Source organism: Littorina saxatilis, linkage group LG3 (genome assembly GCF_037325665.1).
Source record: "Littorina saxatilis isolate snail1 linkage group LG3, US_GU_Lsax_2.0, whole genome shotgun sequence".
NCBI lineage: Eukaryota > Metazoa > Mollusca > Gastropoda > Littorinimorpha > Littorinidae > Littorina > Littorina saxatilis.
This window is the reverse complement of record NC_090247.1, coordinates 55,986,511-56,008,069: the sequence shown is the minus strand read 5'-3', so window position 1 is coordinate 56,008,069 and position 21,559 is coordinate 55,986,511. Positions and strand designations below refer to the sequence as shown.

At 39.5% G+C, this 21,559-nt stretch overlaps 2 protein-coding genes across 6 annotated transcripts in view; one reads left to right on the top strand and one right to left on the bottom strand.

Annotated features, from left to right (window-relative positions):
• LOC138962725 (anoctamin-4-like) overlaps positions 1-19,426 on the bottom strand; it is a 75,235-nt gene extending 55,809 nt beyond the window's left edge. For 2 of the 5 annotated variants that reach the window (XM_070334654.1, XM_070334657.1), the window contains exons 1-3: positions 19,329-19,426; positions 13,734-13,984; positions 5,613-5,710 (exon numbers count right to left, since the gene is read on the bottom strand). In XM_070334654.1, the coding sequence (XP_070190755.1) occupies positions 5,613-5,710; positions 13,734-13,788 (153 nt within the window). In that variant the 5' untranslated portion in view covers positions 13,789-13,984; positions 19,329-19,426. Of the gene's footprint in view, positions 1-5,612; positions 5,711-10,454; positions 11,521-13,733; positions 13,985-19,328 lie in introns of those variants that run through there. The other 3 variants (XM_070334656.1, XM_070334655.1, XM_070334653.1) reach the window with 2 other exon arrangements.
• The window catches only part of LOC138962728 (ganglioside GM2 activator-like), a 431,559-nt gene that overhangs the window by 73,489 nt on the left and 336,511 nt on the right, over positions 1-21,559 (top strand). The window lies entirely within an intron of this gene.

The window sequence follows — 21,559 nt, the reverse complement described above, 5'->3', positions numbered from 1 at the left end:
ACAAGGGTAAAAGGAGAAACAGAACCGTTAGTCGCCTCTTACGACATGCTGGGTAGCATCGGGTAAATTCTTTCTCGTCCCAACCAATATGGGACTCCCCCTAACCCGCGGGGGGTAATTTTCAGAGCTTGTTTTTAAATCTAAATATAACATATTTATATGTTTTTGGAATCAGGAAATGATGTAGAATAAGATGAATGTAAATTTGGATCGTTTTATATAAAAAAAAAATTATTACAATTTTCAGATTTTTAATGACCAAAGTCATTAATTAATTTTTAAGCCACCAAGCTGAAATGCAATACCGAAGTCCGGCCTTCGTCAAAGATTGCTTTACAAAATATTCAATCAATCAATCAATGAAAAATGAGGGTGTGACAGTGCCGCCTCAACTTTTACAAAAAGCCGGATATGACGTCATCAAAAGTATTTATCGAAAAAATGAAAAAAATGTCCGGGGATATCATTCCCAGGAACTCTGTCAAATTTCATAAAGATCGGTCCAGTAGTTTAGTCTGAATCGCTCTACACACACACACACGCACAGACAGACAGACACACACACATACACCACGACCCTCGTCTCGATTCCCCCTCTATGTTAAAACATTTAGTCAAAACTTGACTACCGTATTTGACGGACTACAAGCCGCGACTTTTTTTAAAAAAAAATTGCATTGCGGCTTATGAAAAGATGCGGCTAAAACGTTACCTAAACTTGAATAGCATTCACCTAATGGAAGTCGCCGCGGATTTTCATTTTTCGCTCGATTAGCGATTACCGGTACTTTATTAGCTCTCTACTCAAGACTCAGCGCTTTTCTCTTTCTTTCGCCAATCTTCGTTTGTCAACAAGTTGTCGTGACAAGATAGCGTACAGAGAAACACCGGATGTATCAGGATCTCGCGCGTGCGAGATTTTTTTTGTTTTTTTGTCTCGCGATAGTTGGAGGAGCGAGAGCATGCAGCCATGTTGTGTTTTCGTCTTCTCGAAATGTGCGCAAAAGTCGTAAATCATCCCAAAAAAGCTTATTCCGGGCGGGACTACATGTGTGTGTTGGTTACAAATTGTGTGTGTGATATTTTTCTTCAAACTTTTTCACTTTTCTTCTTTGTTTCACTTGTTTATTCTCGGAGCCGATTTCGCCAAATACCGTACTTTCGTTTGCCTGGTTGTTTTGATTGATTGACACGATCTGATTATATTTTTTTCGACGGCGGCTAATATAGTGATGCGGCCTATACGTGGCTCGTCCTAATTTTTTTGTTAAAAGTCGGGGGTGCGGCTTATAAAACGGTGCGACTTGTAATCCGTCAAGTACGGTAAATGTAAAATCATGACTTATGTACACTATTCTGTGTGAAATGAAGACAATGAAACATTAAGCTGATCAGGAGTGGATTAAAAATTGTCTGAGAATAATTTCTTGGACATGGGCTAAAACTATAAATTGTAATGCATGAAAATAACTGTGCTTAATTTTCTGCTGATTATATTTCTTTTTCTTTCAATTGAAAACGTTGGACAAAATCTTTTCACAGGAATTGAACGAAATCTGTACAATCTGAGTATTCTTGAAACCATTACAAAACAGTCTGCATCCTCATTGCTTCTTTACTAGGACTGTGATATCCTTAGTTTCTGTAAAGGGCAGTGTGCAAAATGTTTTTGTAAACCTGTGTGTGTGTGTGTGTGTGTTTGTGTGTCTTTCTTTCTTTATTTGGTGTTTAACGTCGTTTTCAACCACGAAGGTTATATCGCGACGAGTGTTTGTGTGTGTGTGTGTGTGTGTGTATGTGTGTGTGTGTGTGTGTGCGTGCGTGCGTGCGTGCGTGCGTGTGTGTGTGTGTGTCTGTCTGTGTGTGTCTGTGTGTGAGCGTGCATGTGTGCGTATGTGTGTGTGTGTGTGTGTGAAAGGGTGGGATGGGTAAATACTGGGGTAGGGGAATGGGAAGGTAATAAATATACAGTTAGCAGATGAAAACAGCAGATGACCAAGTTACAAAAATGCAGTTAATGCTGACATGTCACATCACAAAGGCAGTCTGTGTTATGCAATGACAGTCCAGAGTGTTGCATGTCACTTTTCACAGATCATCCAAAAGCATGACATGAATATAAGGTACTTACTGCATCAAGGTCCTAGCAAAGAGATTGCAAAATGACATAGAAAGACAGGCTCATAAAGATGACCAATTCAGGTGATGAAACAAATACTGACTGAACAAAACTTATCATCTTTCTGTGAGCTTTTCAAACCCAAAGGATGATCAACCATACGATACAATGATACATTACTACATTGTTATACTTGTACAAAGTTTTCATTTTATTTTACCTCAAAGGAATGGGAAGTGCCTGGCCCCGCAATAAATCAACCTCCACCAACCCAAATTTTAAGTACCAACCATTTGCACAAATGATAAAGGGTGTTTCAACTGATCAATGGCTGAAGATCTGTTACCTGAATTGTAAGTTGTAACACTAAAGAAACAGAACGTGCTCATACACATGAGTTGTTCTTTGCTACTGGTCACAAGTGGGGGTCAGCTTTCTTTCTTTATTTGGTGTTTAACGTCGTTTTCAACCGTTCAAGGTTATATCGCGACGGGGAAAGGGGGGGGGGGATGGGATGGGGGTCAGCTCACACGGACGCATTTTTCAATACAGTCTAGGGGAGAAACTGGTCACAAAGCACCCAGTACATGCCACAGAGATAGGAGAATCGCCACAATCAAAGAAAATACCAAAATCATTCAATAGATATGGAAATATTAAGATTTACTGTGAAAATGCTAGCGAAAATGCTAGGAAAAATGGCGTCCAAAAACGGGAACGCACACTTGGTGCGTCTTTGAAGACTTACCTCCCGTTCTGTGTTGTTGATAATAGTCGTGTTTGTGCTGTTTTTGTTGAAATAGTATCTAATAAAACTGATGCAGTTCTTGAAATGTTGCAAATTATTGTTGTCTTTGTTAAATGCGAGAGTTTTCTGAGGCGTAATCTGCATACGGCTGATGTCCCACATAGGGTACCCCACTTCGATCAGCGTATCACTCCAAATGAGCTTCATAGTAGAAAAGCAGATACACTACCAAAACACTGCATAACAGATCTACAAGACTGAGCCAGAATCATTGAAATTTACTTCCTGTATAAAATATTGCAATCAAATTTGCTCACGCCGTCCCACATGCAACGCAGGTTACCTTCGCCTTCGATTCAAAGTAACTCCACGCTAACTTAATTACCATCGAAACGCGGATAACGAACTGATTCAGAGATTACACACCACACATTTATGATATTTTACACACAAATTTCAACTGTGTTGTTTCGCGATAAACAGCCATAAACAAACAAATGTGGTGCCGTCACGTCGCTTCGGAAGGAGAAACGCAGGTTACCAAGAGATTGTTTCCGATACCTGTCGGATTAAAATCATATCGTTTTTCATGAATGAAGGCTCTTTGGCAGATATGGTGAGTTGGAAACTGTCTATGAATGCTTCATTTAATGTCAAATGCGTACATTCTTGTCGATATTGTTACCTTTGGGCTCATAAATGAAGTCAATGGTCGTGTTTTCCTAAAGTGACTTTTGTCAGCATAGAACTTACTGTGCTTTGATCATTGACTGAGAAGAATCTTCCGATGACACTAGTTCATTTCACTACGCGACTGCAGATCTGCAAGGAAACTTATGGCAGGGGAAATAAGCTTAACTGAAGACGAATGTGCTTCAACGGATTGCTCTCACTGATCTAAATATTTAGATCTTGTCGTCTGCTAGTAAGTAGTCTTCGGTCGTGTGAAAGTCACATCTATTTCGACTGTGTGCATCGATCCGTGTAGTGAAATGTTGATCTTTGATGATTTGGCAACATAACTTCGCTACATGTGCTTCGAGTGTATCTCCCCGTTAACCATTTGAAAACGTCTTTTAACAAGACCATGTTTCGACAGCCCAGACGGAGAGGATCCTCAATAGCTCACAGGGTATATAATGTTTTCCGCCGTTTTTTAAAGAATCCTTTCAAATTTACTATTCCAAAAGTACCCCAATACACGACTCGAGTGGCAAAGAACATTCTCTGCAATTCCTGTCTCAGTCCGTGCAGCCGTTTTGGGTCCTATCGTCATCATACAAACATACACACAGGCACACAAGAACCAGCTTTAAAAGTTAGATTATGTAAGAACCATGTGAACCAGTGATTTTTTCTTATGTACATCAGATACTACAGTATTTCTGCTTTATGAAAAGCTATATTTCAAAAACAAAACTAGAGATTTGAATTTTGACCACTTTCCCCCCTTTCTGTCACCAGTACTGAAGAACAACTCACATACAAAATGTGTTTCAATTTGAACAAAGTTACTGTATACTGACAACCAGTGTTACCAAATTACACTGTATTCTGATAACCTGTTCCCAAAATATGTTACTGTGTGCTGATAACCTGGTCCAAAATATACGCTATACTGATAACCTATTCCAAAATACACTCTATGCTAATATCAAGCCTGTTCCAAAATACATCTCTGTATACTGACAACCAGTTCTCAAATGTAAGGTACAAACTGTGTATTAGATGATCATTATTAGCAGCGTAAAAATGTCATTCCCGGCTCCAGCTTACCATTGCTGAGGGCCAAGTGACATGGAATTAATAAATTCCCTGGTAATCAAAAACACACAGCAAACCAGCCACACAAACAAAAGTGCAACCCCCTACGTCAAACATGTCATAGAATTTCTGGAAAAAATCAGTTCAGAGTGATATAAAAAGCAGGGCTTAAACACTTTTTTATTTGAGTAATACAGAGTAAAATGTTAATGAGAAGTTACTGAAATTTTAAATATTGTTCAGATTATATAAGGATAGGAATTGAACAACTACAGAATATATGACATTTTAAACAGAAATTGCCGAACAAAAAAGAACTCCAAAAATAAAATAAACAAGTTTCTAGGTTTTCTCCAATGCCTTGGATTTGTTGTCCCTGACAAAAAAAGTGACCACGTAATTTGCCAAAAATAAAATAAATTTTGTTTGTTTGTTTGTTTGTTTGCTTAACGCCCAGCCGACCACGAAGAGCCATATCAGGGCGGTGCTGCTTTGACATATAACGTGCGCCACACACAAGACAGAAGTCGCAGCACAGGGTTCATGTCTCACCCAGTCACATTATTCTGACACCGGACCAACCAGTCCTAGCACTAACCCCATAATGCCAGACGCCAGGCGGAGCAGCCACTAGATTGCCAATTTTAAAGTCTTAGGTATGACCCGGCCGGGGTTCGAACCCACGACCTCCCGATCACGGGGCGGACGCCTTACCACTAGGCCAACCGTGCCGGTAATAAAATAAATAAATGTCTAGGTTTTTTTGTCTCCAAAACCTTGTGTTAATTGTCCATTTCCCTGATCAAAAAAAGTGCTGCTAGAGATAAATAGACAACAACAACACACACAACATAAAGATGATCAGAAAGATACAAAGATAAATTCTAAATTTTCTCCAATATCTTGAGTTTTCCCTTTTCGCTGAAATTTCAAAAAGAAAAATTCAGATGTTTGTATTGTGTGTGTGTGTTTGTGCAATACCTTGGGTGTGGTGGGCTTGGTTTTGTCTGCATGATGTCCATCGACATCCTCCAGGGACTCCATGGAGGTCCCGGTCTGTTTTTCCTCCAGGCCATTCACTGCAAGCACAAATCAAACACCATGAGGAAATCCATAGTATCTGGCTTATTAACCCTAGGGCAATAGACGAATTCCAAATGAATGAAAGTTCAGTGTCAGGTTTGGACATTTGAGCCCTATTTAACACTCCTAAAATAGAAAATTTTCGGAAATAACTTGTATGGGTTGTGAAAGAGTGAATGCCCTTGCTTTTAACTCGAAAAAACATTGGAAGGGCCAATTACTAGCGAGGGGTGTGTCGGACACACGTGAACTGCAGCACGTGTGAAGTTATTTGTCAAGGGTGTTCACTCTTTCACAACCCATACAAACCCGACGGAGTTATTTCCAAAAATCGTCTATTTTAGGAGTGTTAAATAGGGCTACAATGTCCAAACCTGAAACTGAACTTTTGTTCATAGGAGCCCAAAGCTGAACATACATTGCTGAACATTTTGAAACAGAGAGCTATTTAATGTCTGAGAGTTAAAATGAAACTGTAATTTTGAACTATTCCCGAGACTAGAAATAAACTATAAAGTATAAACCATCACATTAGAACTCCCATAACTGTGTAAGTGTAACAGTTCTGTACAAAATCATTAGAGTTAAAAAGTTGCACTTGTTACTGTTATGGATTATTCAAAATGACAAGAGAACCACCGGAGGAATGCGTGAGTGACATAAATTTATTATTTCCTGCTACTTCTAAATTACACATGCTCACGCACAAGTAAACACACTCACACACCTCAGAGTAGAATAACTCTGGACACTTTTCATCACCAAATGTAAGAATAACACTGACAATGATGACAGTGAATGAGATAAAAAAATAAAAAAAACCAACGTCTGATCCTCGTTATTATGCCTTTTTCTTCAAATGCATTGATGTTGTTCATGTCTGTTATATATATACGCCATTTAAGTTCTATCTGTGTGGGTTTTTTTCCCTGTTGCCAGACAAAATAAAAACTATAATAGCTGCTTGCACAGAGCATTAAGTCCACTTGTTTAATTCAAAGATCAAATTGGATGAACATTTTAAATTTGAGGTCTTTATTCTTCTAGTTCAACATGTATCAACTTAACCAAACCCAATCAAACCAGCCCACATCTCCCCTACAACAAATATAACATACACAAAACTTATGAAGGTGTACTATGCAATTTTGGCAACATGAAACACAAAAAGACAGCAACAAATGCCATAGATTTCACACTGATAGTCATATTCTACTCATGGCACTTGCCATGATCTACTTAATTTAGTTTTATGTTGGGGTTGACAATTAGCGAAGGTGTTTTGATAGAGAGTAGCAAACTAGTACTGGACAGATGTTCTTGCACAATACTCAGAAAAACTGAAAAAGACCATTCCAAAGTCGCAACAAAGACAAACCCCTCCTGACAAATTACACACAAACTGAGCATGTCCGGTGCAGGCTACATTTCTACTTTATCCGAGAACATTTGCATGCTGATCTCACACAAGAAAAAAATAAACAAAAGCTCTTCCCTCACAAAAAAATTAAAATAGAAAAGACAACAGAGCATAATATATCTATCCTTCAGCATGCAACAGATTTCCACTTAAAAAAAAAAACAACAACAGAAAGATCAGAAAAAAATAAGTTTTCAGACAAGCTTTTTATTTCATTACTGAACCAAAAGAGAGACACTCAGAATGTCTTTGAAATTAAGACAAGGTGCTGAATTTGAAATACATGTACGTTTAACTCAATATCAGATTTAAAAAAAAGCATTGGTTCACCTAAGAGACCCTGCATGCAAGCACCATGCAACATTAAACTCAGCTTTAACAATACCAAGAGAGCACAACACCAAATGCAACCATCCACAACTAAATCATTGAATGAGAAACAAAACCAAAAAGAAATAAAGAACTAAAGAACAGAAAAGCAAACTCAAAACTCCAGTACACCAGAACCTGGCACAAAGAAAGAACGGCTAAATAAGGCACTAGCAAAGAAACAAAGAAGAAGACAAAAACAAACTCAAAAGTCATCACTAACACCAGAAACTGTGCCAAAAGCATTTCCATGCCTGGCACAAACAAAGAACTGCTGAAGGTACTCAGCAAAGAAACAAAGAAAAACACAAAAATAAACTCAAAAGTCAGCGGTACACCAGAACCTGTGCCACAAACATGTCCATACCTGGCACAAACAAAGAACTGCTGAAGGTACTAGTTTGCCACCTGGAAGGGGGGAGAGAGGGGGGTGGTTTTCTACCAGAGGGTGGCCACTCCATCTCTGATATCTCTGGCATTTGCCGGCGGCCTCAACAACTCTTGTGTTTAGGGGACGACCTCAGCACATAACAAACACTGAAAGAATCATAATGTCACAATGTTTGGTTTGCTTTTAAACAGCAGATCATTTAGCAACCAAGTATAGGGTTCTGACATTTCTGATAATCATAAATTACATTGTAATTTCTGGTGTAATTTTAGTACGATTTTATGGGACCACATACAGCTTAACTTATTCTAGATAAGATAGATCTACTTCATCACAAGATACAGCTGAATGCACATTGTGAAATTGCTTATAATACATTCATGTATACATGTATACATGTCCTGGTGTAGTAATATTTTCAGTTATACCACACAATACCATTATCACTATCAGTACAGTCTACCGTCCACAAATTCTGTTTTCCTAAATTAATAAGTTGCCAAATCATATTATAAGTGTACTTATTAGGAGTCACGACATCAATTTTTGTTTAGCCTTCCTGGCACGTTCACACTACCGAGTGTATTACTGGACTGTAAGTTTAAACAAAAAAATCTTAGTAGTAGTTGGGGTTGGAAGAGTTAATGAGTTGGTTAGGAGTACTATCAACCAGTATCTGTGATCTGAGGGCTTAGATAGACAGACAGACAGACAAAGACAGGTAAAATGCCAAAAACAGAGAGGGAGTAGGACAGAGACATACTGTGACAGTGAGAGAGAGGTTTCTTGATCAGCCATAAGCACATCACATACAAACACACAAATTCCTCTCACATAAATATCTCTCCATTCGGGCAGTCATAAAATCCCCCCCACATATAGCTTTATTTTACTGCCTGATTTTACTGCCTCTACAACAGTGTGACAGCCACAAAACAAGAATATGAACACTTCCACTACATGTAGGACAATGTGACAGATCCCTGCTGTGCCAAGTCATGTCTGTTAAAAACAACGTCCCTGCTGTGTTCTAGTCATCTACTTCTAGTACCTGCATGAGCCCAGAAGGTCAGCCAGGAATTTATTATTCAATTTCGGTTAACAGTCCTCTCTGCCAAAATTTGCACTGAAAATATAAAATTTCTGTGAAAACAGTAATTATGAAACTGTTTTTATAAACCTAAAAATGTGCTTCTGCTTCTTACCCTCTTGCCAAGGAAACAGCTTTGTAGAGTATGTTTCAGACTTTATGGATGCATCCCATTTTAAGATAACCCAGTGTGTGTGTGTGTGTGTGTGTGTGTGTGTGTGTGTGTGTGTGTGTGCGCGTGCGAGTGTGTGTGTGTGGCATCCTTGCCTGTGTCCGTGTGTGTGTGTGTGTATGTGCAGCAATAAGAGCCTGTGTTTTCTCCCATGACCACTGAGAGATAGAATGACGTAGCCTGTGGATACCGCTGCTTCTTTCTGCCTGATTTTGTTGATAATGTCGTGCTTCACATCTGGCTCTTCAACAAATACTGGCAAAAAGAAAACCCAAGGAGCCAAGACTTATTTTAGTTACAACCTGGCCTAGAAAGAGGATTTCTCTTCATCAGTTTCAATCATTGTTGAGGTATCCTACCTCCTGCCACGAACCAGTTGCCACATACACACCAGGAGGTGAAAAGCGTTAGGAGAAAGTTGTTTGCATACCAGCAGTGTTACCAAAAAGAACGGGAAAAGCAAGTGTACCTGAAACTGTCACAGTAAATAATGCTCTGGCTGTGCCTGTACGCTTGCAGCAGCTGCTGACTTTATCACCCAGCATGAAAAGTACCAAGACAGTGTACACTTAATTAGTAAATGTACAGAATATATGCGTAAGAGAAGAAAGAGAAAATGCTGAGAAAATCAAACCAAATTTGAGTCAACATGACAGCTTACTCTCCGAGTCTATACATCATTTGCATAATGTATAATAATAATAATAATAATGGACATTTGTTATAGCGCATTTATAATCATATGCTCAATGCGCTTTACAATATTAATTTCTGCTGTGTGAGATGGAATTTTTTACACAATATATCACGCATTCACATCGGCCAGCAAACCTCAAGCCTATTAGGGCGAGCATTCACCTTTCACAGCCTTTATTCTAAGTCACAGGGGTATTTGGTGGACATTTTTATCTATGCCTGCATACAATTTTGCCAGGAAAGACCCTTTTGTCAATCGTGGGATCTTTAACGTGCACACCCCAATGTAGTGTACACGAAGGGACCTCGGTTTTTCGTCTCATCCGAAAGACTAGCACTTGAACCCACCACCTAGGTTAGGAAAGGGGGGAGAAAATTGCTAACGACCTGACCCAGGGTCGACCTCGCAACCTCTCGCTTCCGAGGCAAGTGCGTTTACCACTTGGCCACCCAGACCGAAGTAGTCTATTAATACGCCCTTTTTTGACTGCACAATCCTTGCATGATACGACAAAACTAATCACATACATACGCACACACACATGCACTTTTGAATGTTAAAATCACCTCACAGCATAACTGACATATTCACACATACACACCTGCTGTATCCCTGGCAGCAGCGGGAGCATAGCGTTTTAGTTCCACACCCTTGTCCTTTTCAGCCATTATGAAACCTTAGGAATGTTATGTAAACCTTGTACTCAAACCCAGTGCAACTGAATCGTTGAATGATTACACACAATAAACACTTTCTTCTAGCGGTGTGCCACTATTCAGCAAAATGCTTCTCTTGAATACGCTCTCCAAAATCCACTGGTACATTGCAGAATCATAATTTCCATCGCTATATTTTCACCTCACAGTCACAAATCACAATTAACTTCAGATCACACAATCATGACTGAATCACAGTCAGTTTAGTTGAACAATTCCTTGGTTGAGATTGCCGGTCACTGTGGCACAAAATCCACCAAACCCAAATCAATCATGTCGAACAACACTGTCACTGTGACTGACACAAAATCCACCAAACCCAAATCAATCACTGATGTGGAACAACACACCCACAAAAACGACCTGTGCTGTGTTGCCAAGTTTATTGATTCACTCGTCTCTGACACAATTTATTTTTGTATGATAGAAATGCAGACTTTGTGCCTGTCCGAAATGCAGCAGAACACTAAGGACACAATTCCCACACAGACCCTGATTTCTGCTGAATCAATTTGTGATACTGATAGTGCCAGAGGTTGGGAGTACAAAACCAGGCCTACATTCTCCTACTCACACATGTATACAGTGCACACTGTGAATCAGAATGCAGTGAACCTAGATCCCGGCAACACCCAAAAACAACTTGGCGGCCAACCTACATTTATCACAAAATGCACAGACACAAAAAGAAAGGCTCCTCTGTTTACTAGAGTAGTTAGCTCTTCCTCTGTGTAACTGAAGTGGCTTGTTTCACGGCACAAAGCAACGATACACTGCACACCCCCAGGAAAACCTCTCTTCAAACCAATTACGTCCCAACTTCCTCGAACAGAATGTGAGTGACTTAAACGCGTATGTAGTGCAAACGACTGTCACAGAGACCCAAGACCACAGCTTTTCCCCCTCTCTCTTCTTCAATCGCTAACACCCCAAGAATATGAATAGGTCAAGCATGACTGGGCCCTCTCGCTTGTATACTATCGTAAATTTCTTTCAACAGACACCCCCTCTCTTTCGCGATCGACTCGCCTGGCTGGCAAAAAGAGTTTTTATGTCAGGGGAAATAGACAGAGATGGGGAAGTCTAAGGTACGGGCCGGGTGGGAGGATTTTAGGTCACTGCCACTACGAAACTGTTGTTGATGTCGGTCTGCTGTCGGCTTCAGTGTGCGAAGTTCATACTCGCACTTGCAAATGAGTGCTTGCATGCACTTGGAGTCTTGAGTGTGTGTGTGTGTGTGTGGTGTGTGTGTGTTGTGTGTGTGTGTCTCTGTGTGTGTGTGTCTGTGTGTCTGTCTGTGAGTGTGGGTGTGTCACGTTCACACCCACGAATGCCTTCACTCCTGTGCGTGTGTCTGTGCCATCACACAAATGCACGCCTTTACACTTGGAGGGCCTACGTTGTATTTGTGTGCTGTGCTGTTATTGTATGGAGAGTGATATAATTCATATGTAATCAGTAGAATGTGGGTAGGGGGAATAAACAAAGAATGGGATTGGTACATAATTTATTATGAAGAAATATTTCGTCGCACACGACTTGGGCGTGGAAGGTCTGTTTGCTCAGATCTCTCTCTGTCTCTCTGTCTCTCTCCCCCTCTCTCTCTCTCTCTATATATATATAAATGGCAATCTTCGATGCAGTCTGTGTATGTCTTTAAGTAATAGTATAATGTAGTTAAAAAGGACAAGTAAGAAAATGTTTTGTCACAAGTCATTTACTTTTTACATTTAGTCAAGTTTTGACTAAATGTTTTAACGTAGAGGGGGGAATCGAGACGAGGGTCGTGGTGTATGTGCGTGTGTGTGTGTGTGTGTAGAGCGATTCAGACTAAACTACTGGACCGATCTTTATGAAATTTGACATGAGAGTTCCTGGGTATGAAATCCCCGAACGTTTTTTTCATTTTTTTGATAAATGTCTTTGATGACGTCATATCCGGCTTTTCGTGAAAGTTGAGGCGGCACTGTCACGCCCTCATTTTTCAACCAAATTGGTTGAAATTTTGGTCAAGTAATCTTCGACGAAGCCCGGACTTCGGTATTGCATTTCAGCTTGGTGGCTTAAAAGTTAATTGATGACTTTGGTCATTAAAAATCTGAAAATTGTAAAAAAAAATAAAAATTTATAAAACGATCCAAATTTACGTTCATCTTATTCTCCATCATTTTCTGATTCCAAAAACATATAAATATGTTATATTTGGATTAAAAAGAAGCTCTGAAAATTAAATATATAAAAATGATTATCAAAATTAAATTGTCGAAATCAATTTAAAAACACTTTCATCTTATTCCTTGTCGGTTCCTGATTCCAAAAACATATAGATATGATATGTTTGGATTAAAAACACGCTCAGAAAGTTAAAACAAAGAGAGGTACAGAAAAGCGTGGTATCCTTCTTAGCGCAACTACTACCCCGCTCTTCTTGTCAATTTCACTGCCTTTGCCATGAGCGGTGGACTGACGATGCTACGAGTATACGGTCTTCCTGAAAAATGGCATTGCGTTCAGTTTCATTCTGTGAGTTCGACAGCTACTTGACTAAATGTTGTATTTTCGCCTTACGCGACTTGTTTCTTCTTCTCTAAAACCTTTATCCTTTTGTAATAAGGTTAACTAAGTTTCTCTCCTGTCCTAACAACAGTCTAACACACACACTTTTGCACCTGAACGTAAGCATCTTAGCGTGTGGGAGTGGTTTAAACAATGGGAAATTACGATGCACTGGGCACAAGACTGCACAGGTGAACGTTTATTCATGAACTGTGGTGACAAGTAACTTGGCTTCAATGCAGAGCTCTTCCCTTCTAGCACGCACACATGCAGGCACACAGTGCAACATACTGTCACCACTACACACTTCTCTACTTCATCTGATTCAACCAATCTATCAATGCAGCTGTATCAATGCAGCAGTAGCACAAATAGCTCAATCAATGCAGCAGTAGCACAAATAGCTCTTTGTGAATACACTCTTTAAGTAGTTAGCTAATAACTCTGCATAAGCACAGTGCATTTCACTTCAGTAAGAACTATCCACAAAGAATTCATGCATTGATGCAGAGCAAAAGAGAGTAAAAGAGCTTATTGATAGGGACAGAGAAAAAGCATTTTACCATTTAAATAAAATTCTGAGCGCAAACATACACGCACTTACTGACCTTTATCATCATCAGGCAACATGCGTACTTTGACATCTTCTTCAGGAGAAGCCATTTTGCAGCGCAACTGAGGCCACCACACGCGTGTTTGACTGTTTACTACACGTGTGTATATCCCTGCTCCTCTCCTTTACTGTGTCACAACTGCTGCCACCACCACCGTTACTGCTGTTGCTGCTGTTGTCGTTGCTTCAGTCGCTGTATCGAAGTGATGATTATTCCCACAGTGGATGTGATAATCGGCCCACCATCTGTGCAGAGAACAACACATGACAGTGGGATTCAGACCAGTTTCAAGTAATGGTGTGTCATCGCCCATTACCACCCAGAAATGACCTAAATGTCAGGGAAAATAAGTCATGAAAGCTTTCTAACCTTCTCACTCCTGCACAGTGACAGAGGACACTGTTTTGTCAACATTAGTTACAGAGAGGTCACTGTGACAGAGGACACTGTTTTGTCAACATTAGTTAAGGAGAGGTCACTGTGACAGGGAAGCCTTACTGTTGACAGTAAGAACAGTTCTTTTTTTCAACACTCTGATTGCTCTGACAGCAACTTTTACAATTTGAGGCTTAAATTCACACCGATTCTCTGGAATTATGCATCTGTTTGTTTCATCAACAACAGTCTTGCAAAGCTAAACCTGTAATGAACAACAGGTGCTAATAGTACAATTGGAATGCTCTCGATCCACCTTGTGTCTTCACATAAACCCTAACACTATGTCAACACAAGCCATGTGATACATTACAGCGTAATGCCCGCCTAGACAAATACAAATAAAAACTTAACTTACTAAGTTACTATCTTCCAAGTTCCAAGTCTAAAGTTCATTTTATCCAAACTCTCATGTTAGGATCAAATGTTACACTTTAGTTGGTTTTTTTAAAACAGACAAACAACTATGTTATTTATTGTTACAGTTTCATACACAAATTCCTGAAATAACTATGACGGGTTTTTATGGGTGGTGGAAGAGATGCTTTCCCTTGTTTTTCCTGGCTTTTCCTATCCATAGAAACACTGCCTGACCGAGGCAAGCTCCACGTGACATTGTTGGCTTGCCTCAGTGTTTTTATCCAAACAAGGGAAAGCAACTCTTCCACAACCCATAAAAACATGACAGAGTTATTTCCAAACATCGTCTGTTGTTACAGCAACTAAATGTTATAATGATTGATTGAAACAAAAGGTTTGGGGAAAATGTGCGCAATCATTTCTCTTTTAAGCAGCGCCTCACGTTGTAAAACTAAAAAGAAACTTTATTCATAAATTGCGCATTTGTATTATTTGTATCATTGTATGCACATATTATTTCTAACACTTGCAATGACTACATCAAAAGTGCATGCAAGTTTACTCAAATACTGAACATTTATCAAACACTCCATCAACAAACTTTCTGCATTGTCATTGTTTGCACGGAGGATGCACCTGTCAGTGTCACAATTAAACCATTACTCACGCAAACAATAAAGTGTTGTCTCTTTCAACTACATGTACCTCCCAGCAGCTTTCCGTGCTGTACACACTTTTCACGTCAACACAGTAATAAACCCATGCCAAAATTTACAGCTCTCGAAACACTCCACCTGAGCAGTAAATACACAGACTTTTTAATCATCCTTCAGTTCTAGTAGTATCACTTCAGCTCTTGTGAAAAGGGATTCAGAAAGACTGAAGTGGACGATCAGCAGAGATTTAAACAACTGTACCTGTGGTAATGCATACACATTGTACTACTACTACTCCTGTGGGCGTGTAACTGACTAACACCTACACTTCTAGAGATTCTTGATAGTACTTGGGACACCTGAGTGACACAGAGGACTGTTATGAATGGGGAGAGTCCGAGAAGAGTCAAGTGCCTGTGTTTCTAGGGTCCACAAAAGGCGTAGACAGAGATCTCTCGCCCCCGCAGAACTCCATTAGATTTGGAGGCTAAATAAGAGAACAGTTGGTGATCCAATGAGCAAGGGCACTGACAGTAATTAATGTACTTTTTTGTTGTTGATTTGATGACAACTCAAGGCAGTCATGCTGACTTGAACATGAAGCACACCATCTGCTAATAACTGAAATGCTTTGGTGAAAATAATAATTTAAAATATTCTGTGTAGAAAACCTAGTTCAAGATCAGTTTGATGATGCTATCTTACTCTTCTAAGGTCTACACTTCTGCAAATTCTGTGTAATATTTGACAAATTTCATGCAAACCATCTGGAAACTCTGTCTCAAAAGGTTTGGATTACTTTATAAATGATACTTTAATCTGTGTACAAGTTACAACTACACCTGGATCCGTTTGATGCCACCTTACTCCTACTTTTAGTCTCAACTTCAGCAAATTTGTTCTGGTAATATTTTGCAAATTCATGTATTCCATTCACTGCAACTGTAACTGTTTTGCTGGCTGCTCACAGTCACACAACAAATTTACTCATTCAGTCATTGTCAAAACTAAACTTTCACTCAAAACTCTCAAAGGAATTAAGACAAATCTGCATCAGTTCCTTGAAATACACAAGAATAAGATTATTTAATTAATGTTCAACTCATATTCATAATTTCATTTCACTTTTTGTGTGCGCATTTTTGCAATTATTAATTAATTAATATATCATGAGGCTTATATCGCGCGTATTCCGTGGGTAAAGTTCTAAGCGCAGGGATTTTATTTTTTTTAATTTAATTTTTTTTTATGCAATTTATATTGCGCACATATTCAAGGCGCAGGGATTTATTTATGCCGTGTGATATGGATTTTTTTACACAATACATCACGCATTCACATCGGCCAGTAGATCGCAGCCATTTCGGCGCATATCCTACTTTTCACGGCCTATTATTCCAAGTCACACGGGTAGTTTAGTGGACATTTTTATCTATGCCTATATATACAATTTTGCCAGGAAAGACCCTTTTGTCAATCGTGGGATCTTTAACGTGCACACCCCAATGTAGTGTACACGAAGGGACCTCGGTTTTTCGTCTCATCCGAAAGACTAGCACTTGAACCCACCACCTTGGTTAGGAAAGGGGGGAGAAAATTGCTAACGCCCTGACCCAGGGTCGAACACGCAACCTCTCGCTTCCGAGCGCAAGTGCGTTTCCACTCGGCCACCCAGTCCATATATACAACTGTTGTAATTGTACACAAAACAATATTTCATTATTCATGTGCCTGTGGACTTCTATCCCATCTCTGGGTCACAACTCAGCCAGTCAACCAAGTGAAGCATGACCATGAGAACACAATTGTTGGTTGTAACCCCCTCTAGCCTTTCCTCTTCTGTCCTTCACATACCACCAGTGTAATGCCTAATGGGAGCGATTGTATTGAACTGAAGTACTGGTAAAAGTCACATTTCATGATTCATGCCAGTTTATTGCCACACCTTCATTCTGTTCCAACGTTGTTCCTACATTCATGCTATAGCTAAATCACAAATGTTGAAACAACTAACATTTTCATCTCGGCCTACTTCACCTTCAACTTTTCAAGCGTTTTTCTGCTGAGATGTCAGTATTCAAACATTCACTGATTCAGTTACGCCTCACTTTGTAAGTTTGTTCTACACTACCCGTCATAAAAAAAGTACACAAGATACATTTAGCTGTTGATCTTTGTGATGCGGCAAGTTATAATTAGAACTAAGTATATTGCCAGATAGGTCATTAATTCCCCTACCGTATGGAATAAAGAGTTTCATTTTTCATAAATGAGTGATTATGCAGTGTACCAGAGACCTAGGACACCCCCCAAAATCAAATTCGCAACAGCAAACTTGCATAATATATTACACTAAAATACACAAAAGATCAAAATAAGCAAGAGTGACCATATTTTTGATCTCAAATACAAGAACAACTCATTTTCTACCCACACAAATTTATTTGGTTCAGGTCTTAATTGTGCCTAGCAGTGTTGTTTTGACATACATGTTGAAGAAGACTGGTGTCAGCCTCGTCAGAAGCCGCAAAAGGCTTGTTTTGGGCATCATTTTTTGTGGGCTATGCAGGAAAAATCCAGTAGTTTTGTAATGGCTCCTTGTATTGCTTTCTAATTTAACATGAGTATTGTTAACACAATTGCAAAAGAGTGCGTAAAATATCATGGCGTTTTGATGATTTTTTTGACGAACTGGAACTTTTCAGAAACTTTTTATTAAACTGTAATAACTTTGTTCAGTATAATTGCAAAAATTCAGCATTTTGCATACTTCAACACAAATGAATATAATTATTACAATTGTGAATCCATTTTGGTACAAAAGCAATAACGCGCTTGGGTGGTAATGCCTAATGGTATGGACATGTGAACGCAAAAGAACAATTACGAAAAACAGGTCTTCCAGTTCCAGCATCAAAACCCAGTCCAGCGCAGCAGACTGAACTGGCACGCTTTACTATCGCTGTGAGTGGCGTGCCAGTTCAGTCTGCTGTGCATATGTCATGTTATTGTCGAAAGATTTGATTAGCCTGCAAAAACAACTGCAAGAACAAACCGAACAATGATCAAAGACAGAAAGTGAGAAACACATAATAAACTGAACATTCAAATAAACCTGTGCACCAATGTAATAGTACATCTGCAGCGTGCAAGGTCATGAAAGTTTTGAAATGAATGATTTTTCTAACACATTTCAACACTGTCTCTTTTTCTATTTTCATAAGATTGTTTTCCCGCGCAACATAGATTTTATCAAAAGGCAGATGCAATGTAATTGTACTAATTCTAACTGTAAATAAATGTTGTAATTCTAATCTGCCTAATCTTCAATAATATATATATATAGATTTTTTAATATACAGGTAACAGATATATTTTACTTTTAGTTTTAGTCCATAGCACATGAGGTGAATTGACCATCAGTTCCACTGACACTTACAGAACACTCACTGAACCCTGCAGCAACGGCTGACAGTGCACACACCGACACATGTGACCGACAGTGACCAATTACCAATTACCATTCTCCAGATTTGTTCAGTTATTATTGGCTTTAGTTTTAGATCAACTTGCGCTTCTTCGCAAACTTACATCGCTCTCTTTCGTCTTTGTTCAACTTCAAGTCTTTACAGATGGAGCTTTGCTGATCTACCAGCTGACTTATGAAGGTCAAGACTCTCCATCCTGCTTTTTTTTCTCTCCCCAATTAAGTCAATGAGTCTATTGATCACAAAGCAGGGACGCGTATTGGTTACTCGGGTTAGGCTACCTGTTGGACTTATAGAGTGAAACTGAAACTTGAAAGACAAACTCAAAACAGAAAAGTGCTGCAGTCCTGGTCAAAAGAAATGTAATTTATGTATGTAATTTAAAGAGTGCATTAAACTGTTCCCCCATACACGTGACATAACAATTGAGTATATCTGAGAAAGTGAAAATGCTGAGAATCATCCATGCATGAATGCGATGGACACTCCCCGAGCGTCACTCAACAGTGCGAAAACGAACAATTAGTCTACTCACTGCATGATCCCATCACGCCCGGTAGCAAGACGGAATTGGTCAGTTTGCACAAAGTTTACGCTTTTTTCCAATCATGCTACTTGCGTCTAAAAACCAAAATAATTCTGATACTCACATGCCAATCGAAATCCAAGAAATTGAACGCAGGAGTTGATCCCTATGCGATTAAAAAGTCGTACTGTGCTTTCTCATCCAACATACGCCATCTTGTTGTGCACAGATGGTGAAGAGTTGTTTCCCTTCACCTACGTCGGTGCAGGTGGGTCACAGTCTCGGTCTCACTCTCCAGCTCTCTCTGCTCTCGCTCTCCGCCCCCCCCCCCCCCCCCCCCCCCCCCCCCCCTCCCCCCCCCCCCCTCCTCTCTCTCTGTCTCTTTCAGTCTCTCTCTCTCTCTCTCTCTCTCTCTCTCTCTGTCTCTCTCAGTCTCTCTCTCTCTTTGAGTCCCAATTGATACTTTCAAAAAACACCTTTCACTGTATTTAATGTTAAATTACGAAAAATCACAGTGATGGAAGACTTCGTTTGGTTATATCTTCATTTGTCCAAAGCATCAGTGTAAGTTCATTATATCCACACAAAAACACTCAAAGCTTTAATAACACATTTACTCATGCATGTGTATTCAGCATTGTTTTCACTACGTTTCATACGACGCTTTATATTTGTGTAAATATTCATACTTGTATGTTGTTGTTTTTCTCTACCTTTTTTTCTACGTTGATATCCGTGTAAATATGTGATTAGATTAGTCCCCTTTCTGGGCGAGGGCTGGTTGAAAAAAAGCTCGTTGTACGTATTGCTTATGCCACAACCCTCGAAAAATAAAATTTGATTTGATTTGATTTGATTTGATTTGACGACAAGGGCCAAATAGAGGAGGGGGTGGCGGAGCATATCAGGTCGTCAGGCATCAACCGGACGGACGCAACCCACACAAACAAGTGTTTCAAAAATCAAAGTAAAAATTAGAAATTACGCCAAAAAGTGGGAAATCACGGTATGACGTGAATCTAAACTAATCAAACAAAATTATTGCAACAAATTCCGCACCCCATTCTGGCCCGTGTCATTTTCGTCGATTTTTAATTGCGGGTCCATTCACGTCGATCAGTGCGTTGGGGATACCGTAGCGGCGGTCACGTAATCAGTCCATGTCAGTGAAAGAAATCTCCGTTGTCCCTGAGGACCGTTTAAATACACAACTCCTTCCCAATGAGATCATCTGGTAAGACTTTTACGGAATCATTTATAAGGCTTGGTCACATGTGTGCTCTCACAGTCACTAGTCTGTCACCGCTTTACCCCCCGCGGGTTAGGGGGAAGAATTCAACTCAACTCAACTCAACTCAAATTTTATTGGCTTCAATTTTCATAGAAGAATTTGTCTTGCGCTTGGGAGAAAGTAAGAGTATAACATATAAAAACAGCATTCATATCACATTTCATGTATCACACACAGTAATCACTAGTATAAGCCTACAATTATCACATTTGTACCTGTATCATACATGCAAATAAATAGTATCACATTTCCACGTATCACACACAATATATACATTACATAACATACAGCAAGCTTCCATCTCCCGCGCCCCCCCCCCTCCCACACATACATATCCTCGCACGTGCGTCGACTCCATACAAATGACATCATCAGTCCATTAACTAAAATGCACAATGACTAGTAGTGGGTACATGATACTTAATACGTGCTCAACTAGACCTGCTAACTAAAATAATAACAGAAACAAAAACAAGGACTGGGCACAACATTTACACGTGTGTGACCTACTTACATCAAGTGCCTGTGATCTATAAATAACAATGATTGCGTTTAAAGTAAAACATGAATAATGCCGATGTTTGCTAACAATGAATACATAACAACTAAGATAAGAATGTATGTGCTTTCATAATATGATTATTTTATAAAACACAGTGGGGAATTTACCCGATGCTCCCCAGCATGTCGTAAGAGGCGACTAACGGATTCTGTTTCTCCTTTTACCCTTGTTAAGTGTTTCTTGTATAGAATATAGTCAATGTTTGTAAAGATTTTAGTCAAGCAGTATGTAAGAAATGTTAAGTCCTTTGTACTGGAAACTTGCATTCTCCCAGTAAGGTCATATATTGTACTACGTTGCAAGCCCCTGGAGCAATTTTATTATTAGTGCTTTTGTGAACAAGAAACAATTAACAAGTGGCTCTATCCCATCTCCCCCCTTTCCCCGTCGCGATATAACCTTCGTGGTTGAAAACGACGTTAAACACCAAATAAAGAAAGTAAAGACAGTGCCAAAGTTTCCTTTAGCGAGCTTCGAGAATTCGACGTCGCAAAGCAAACGA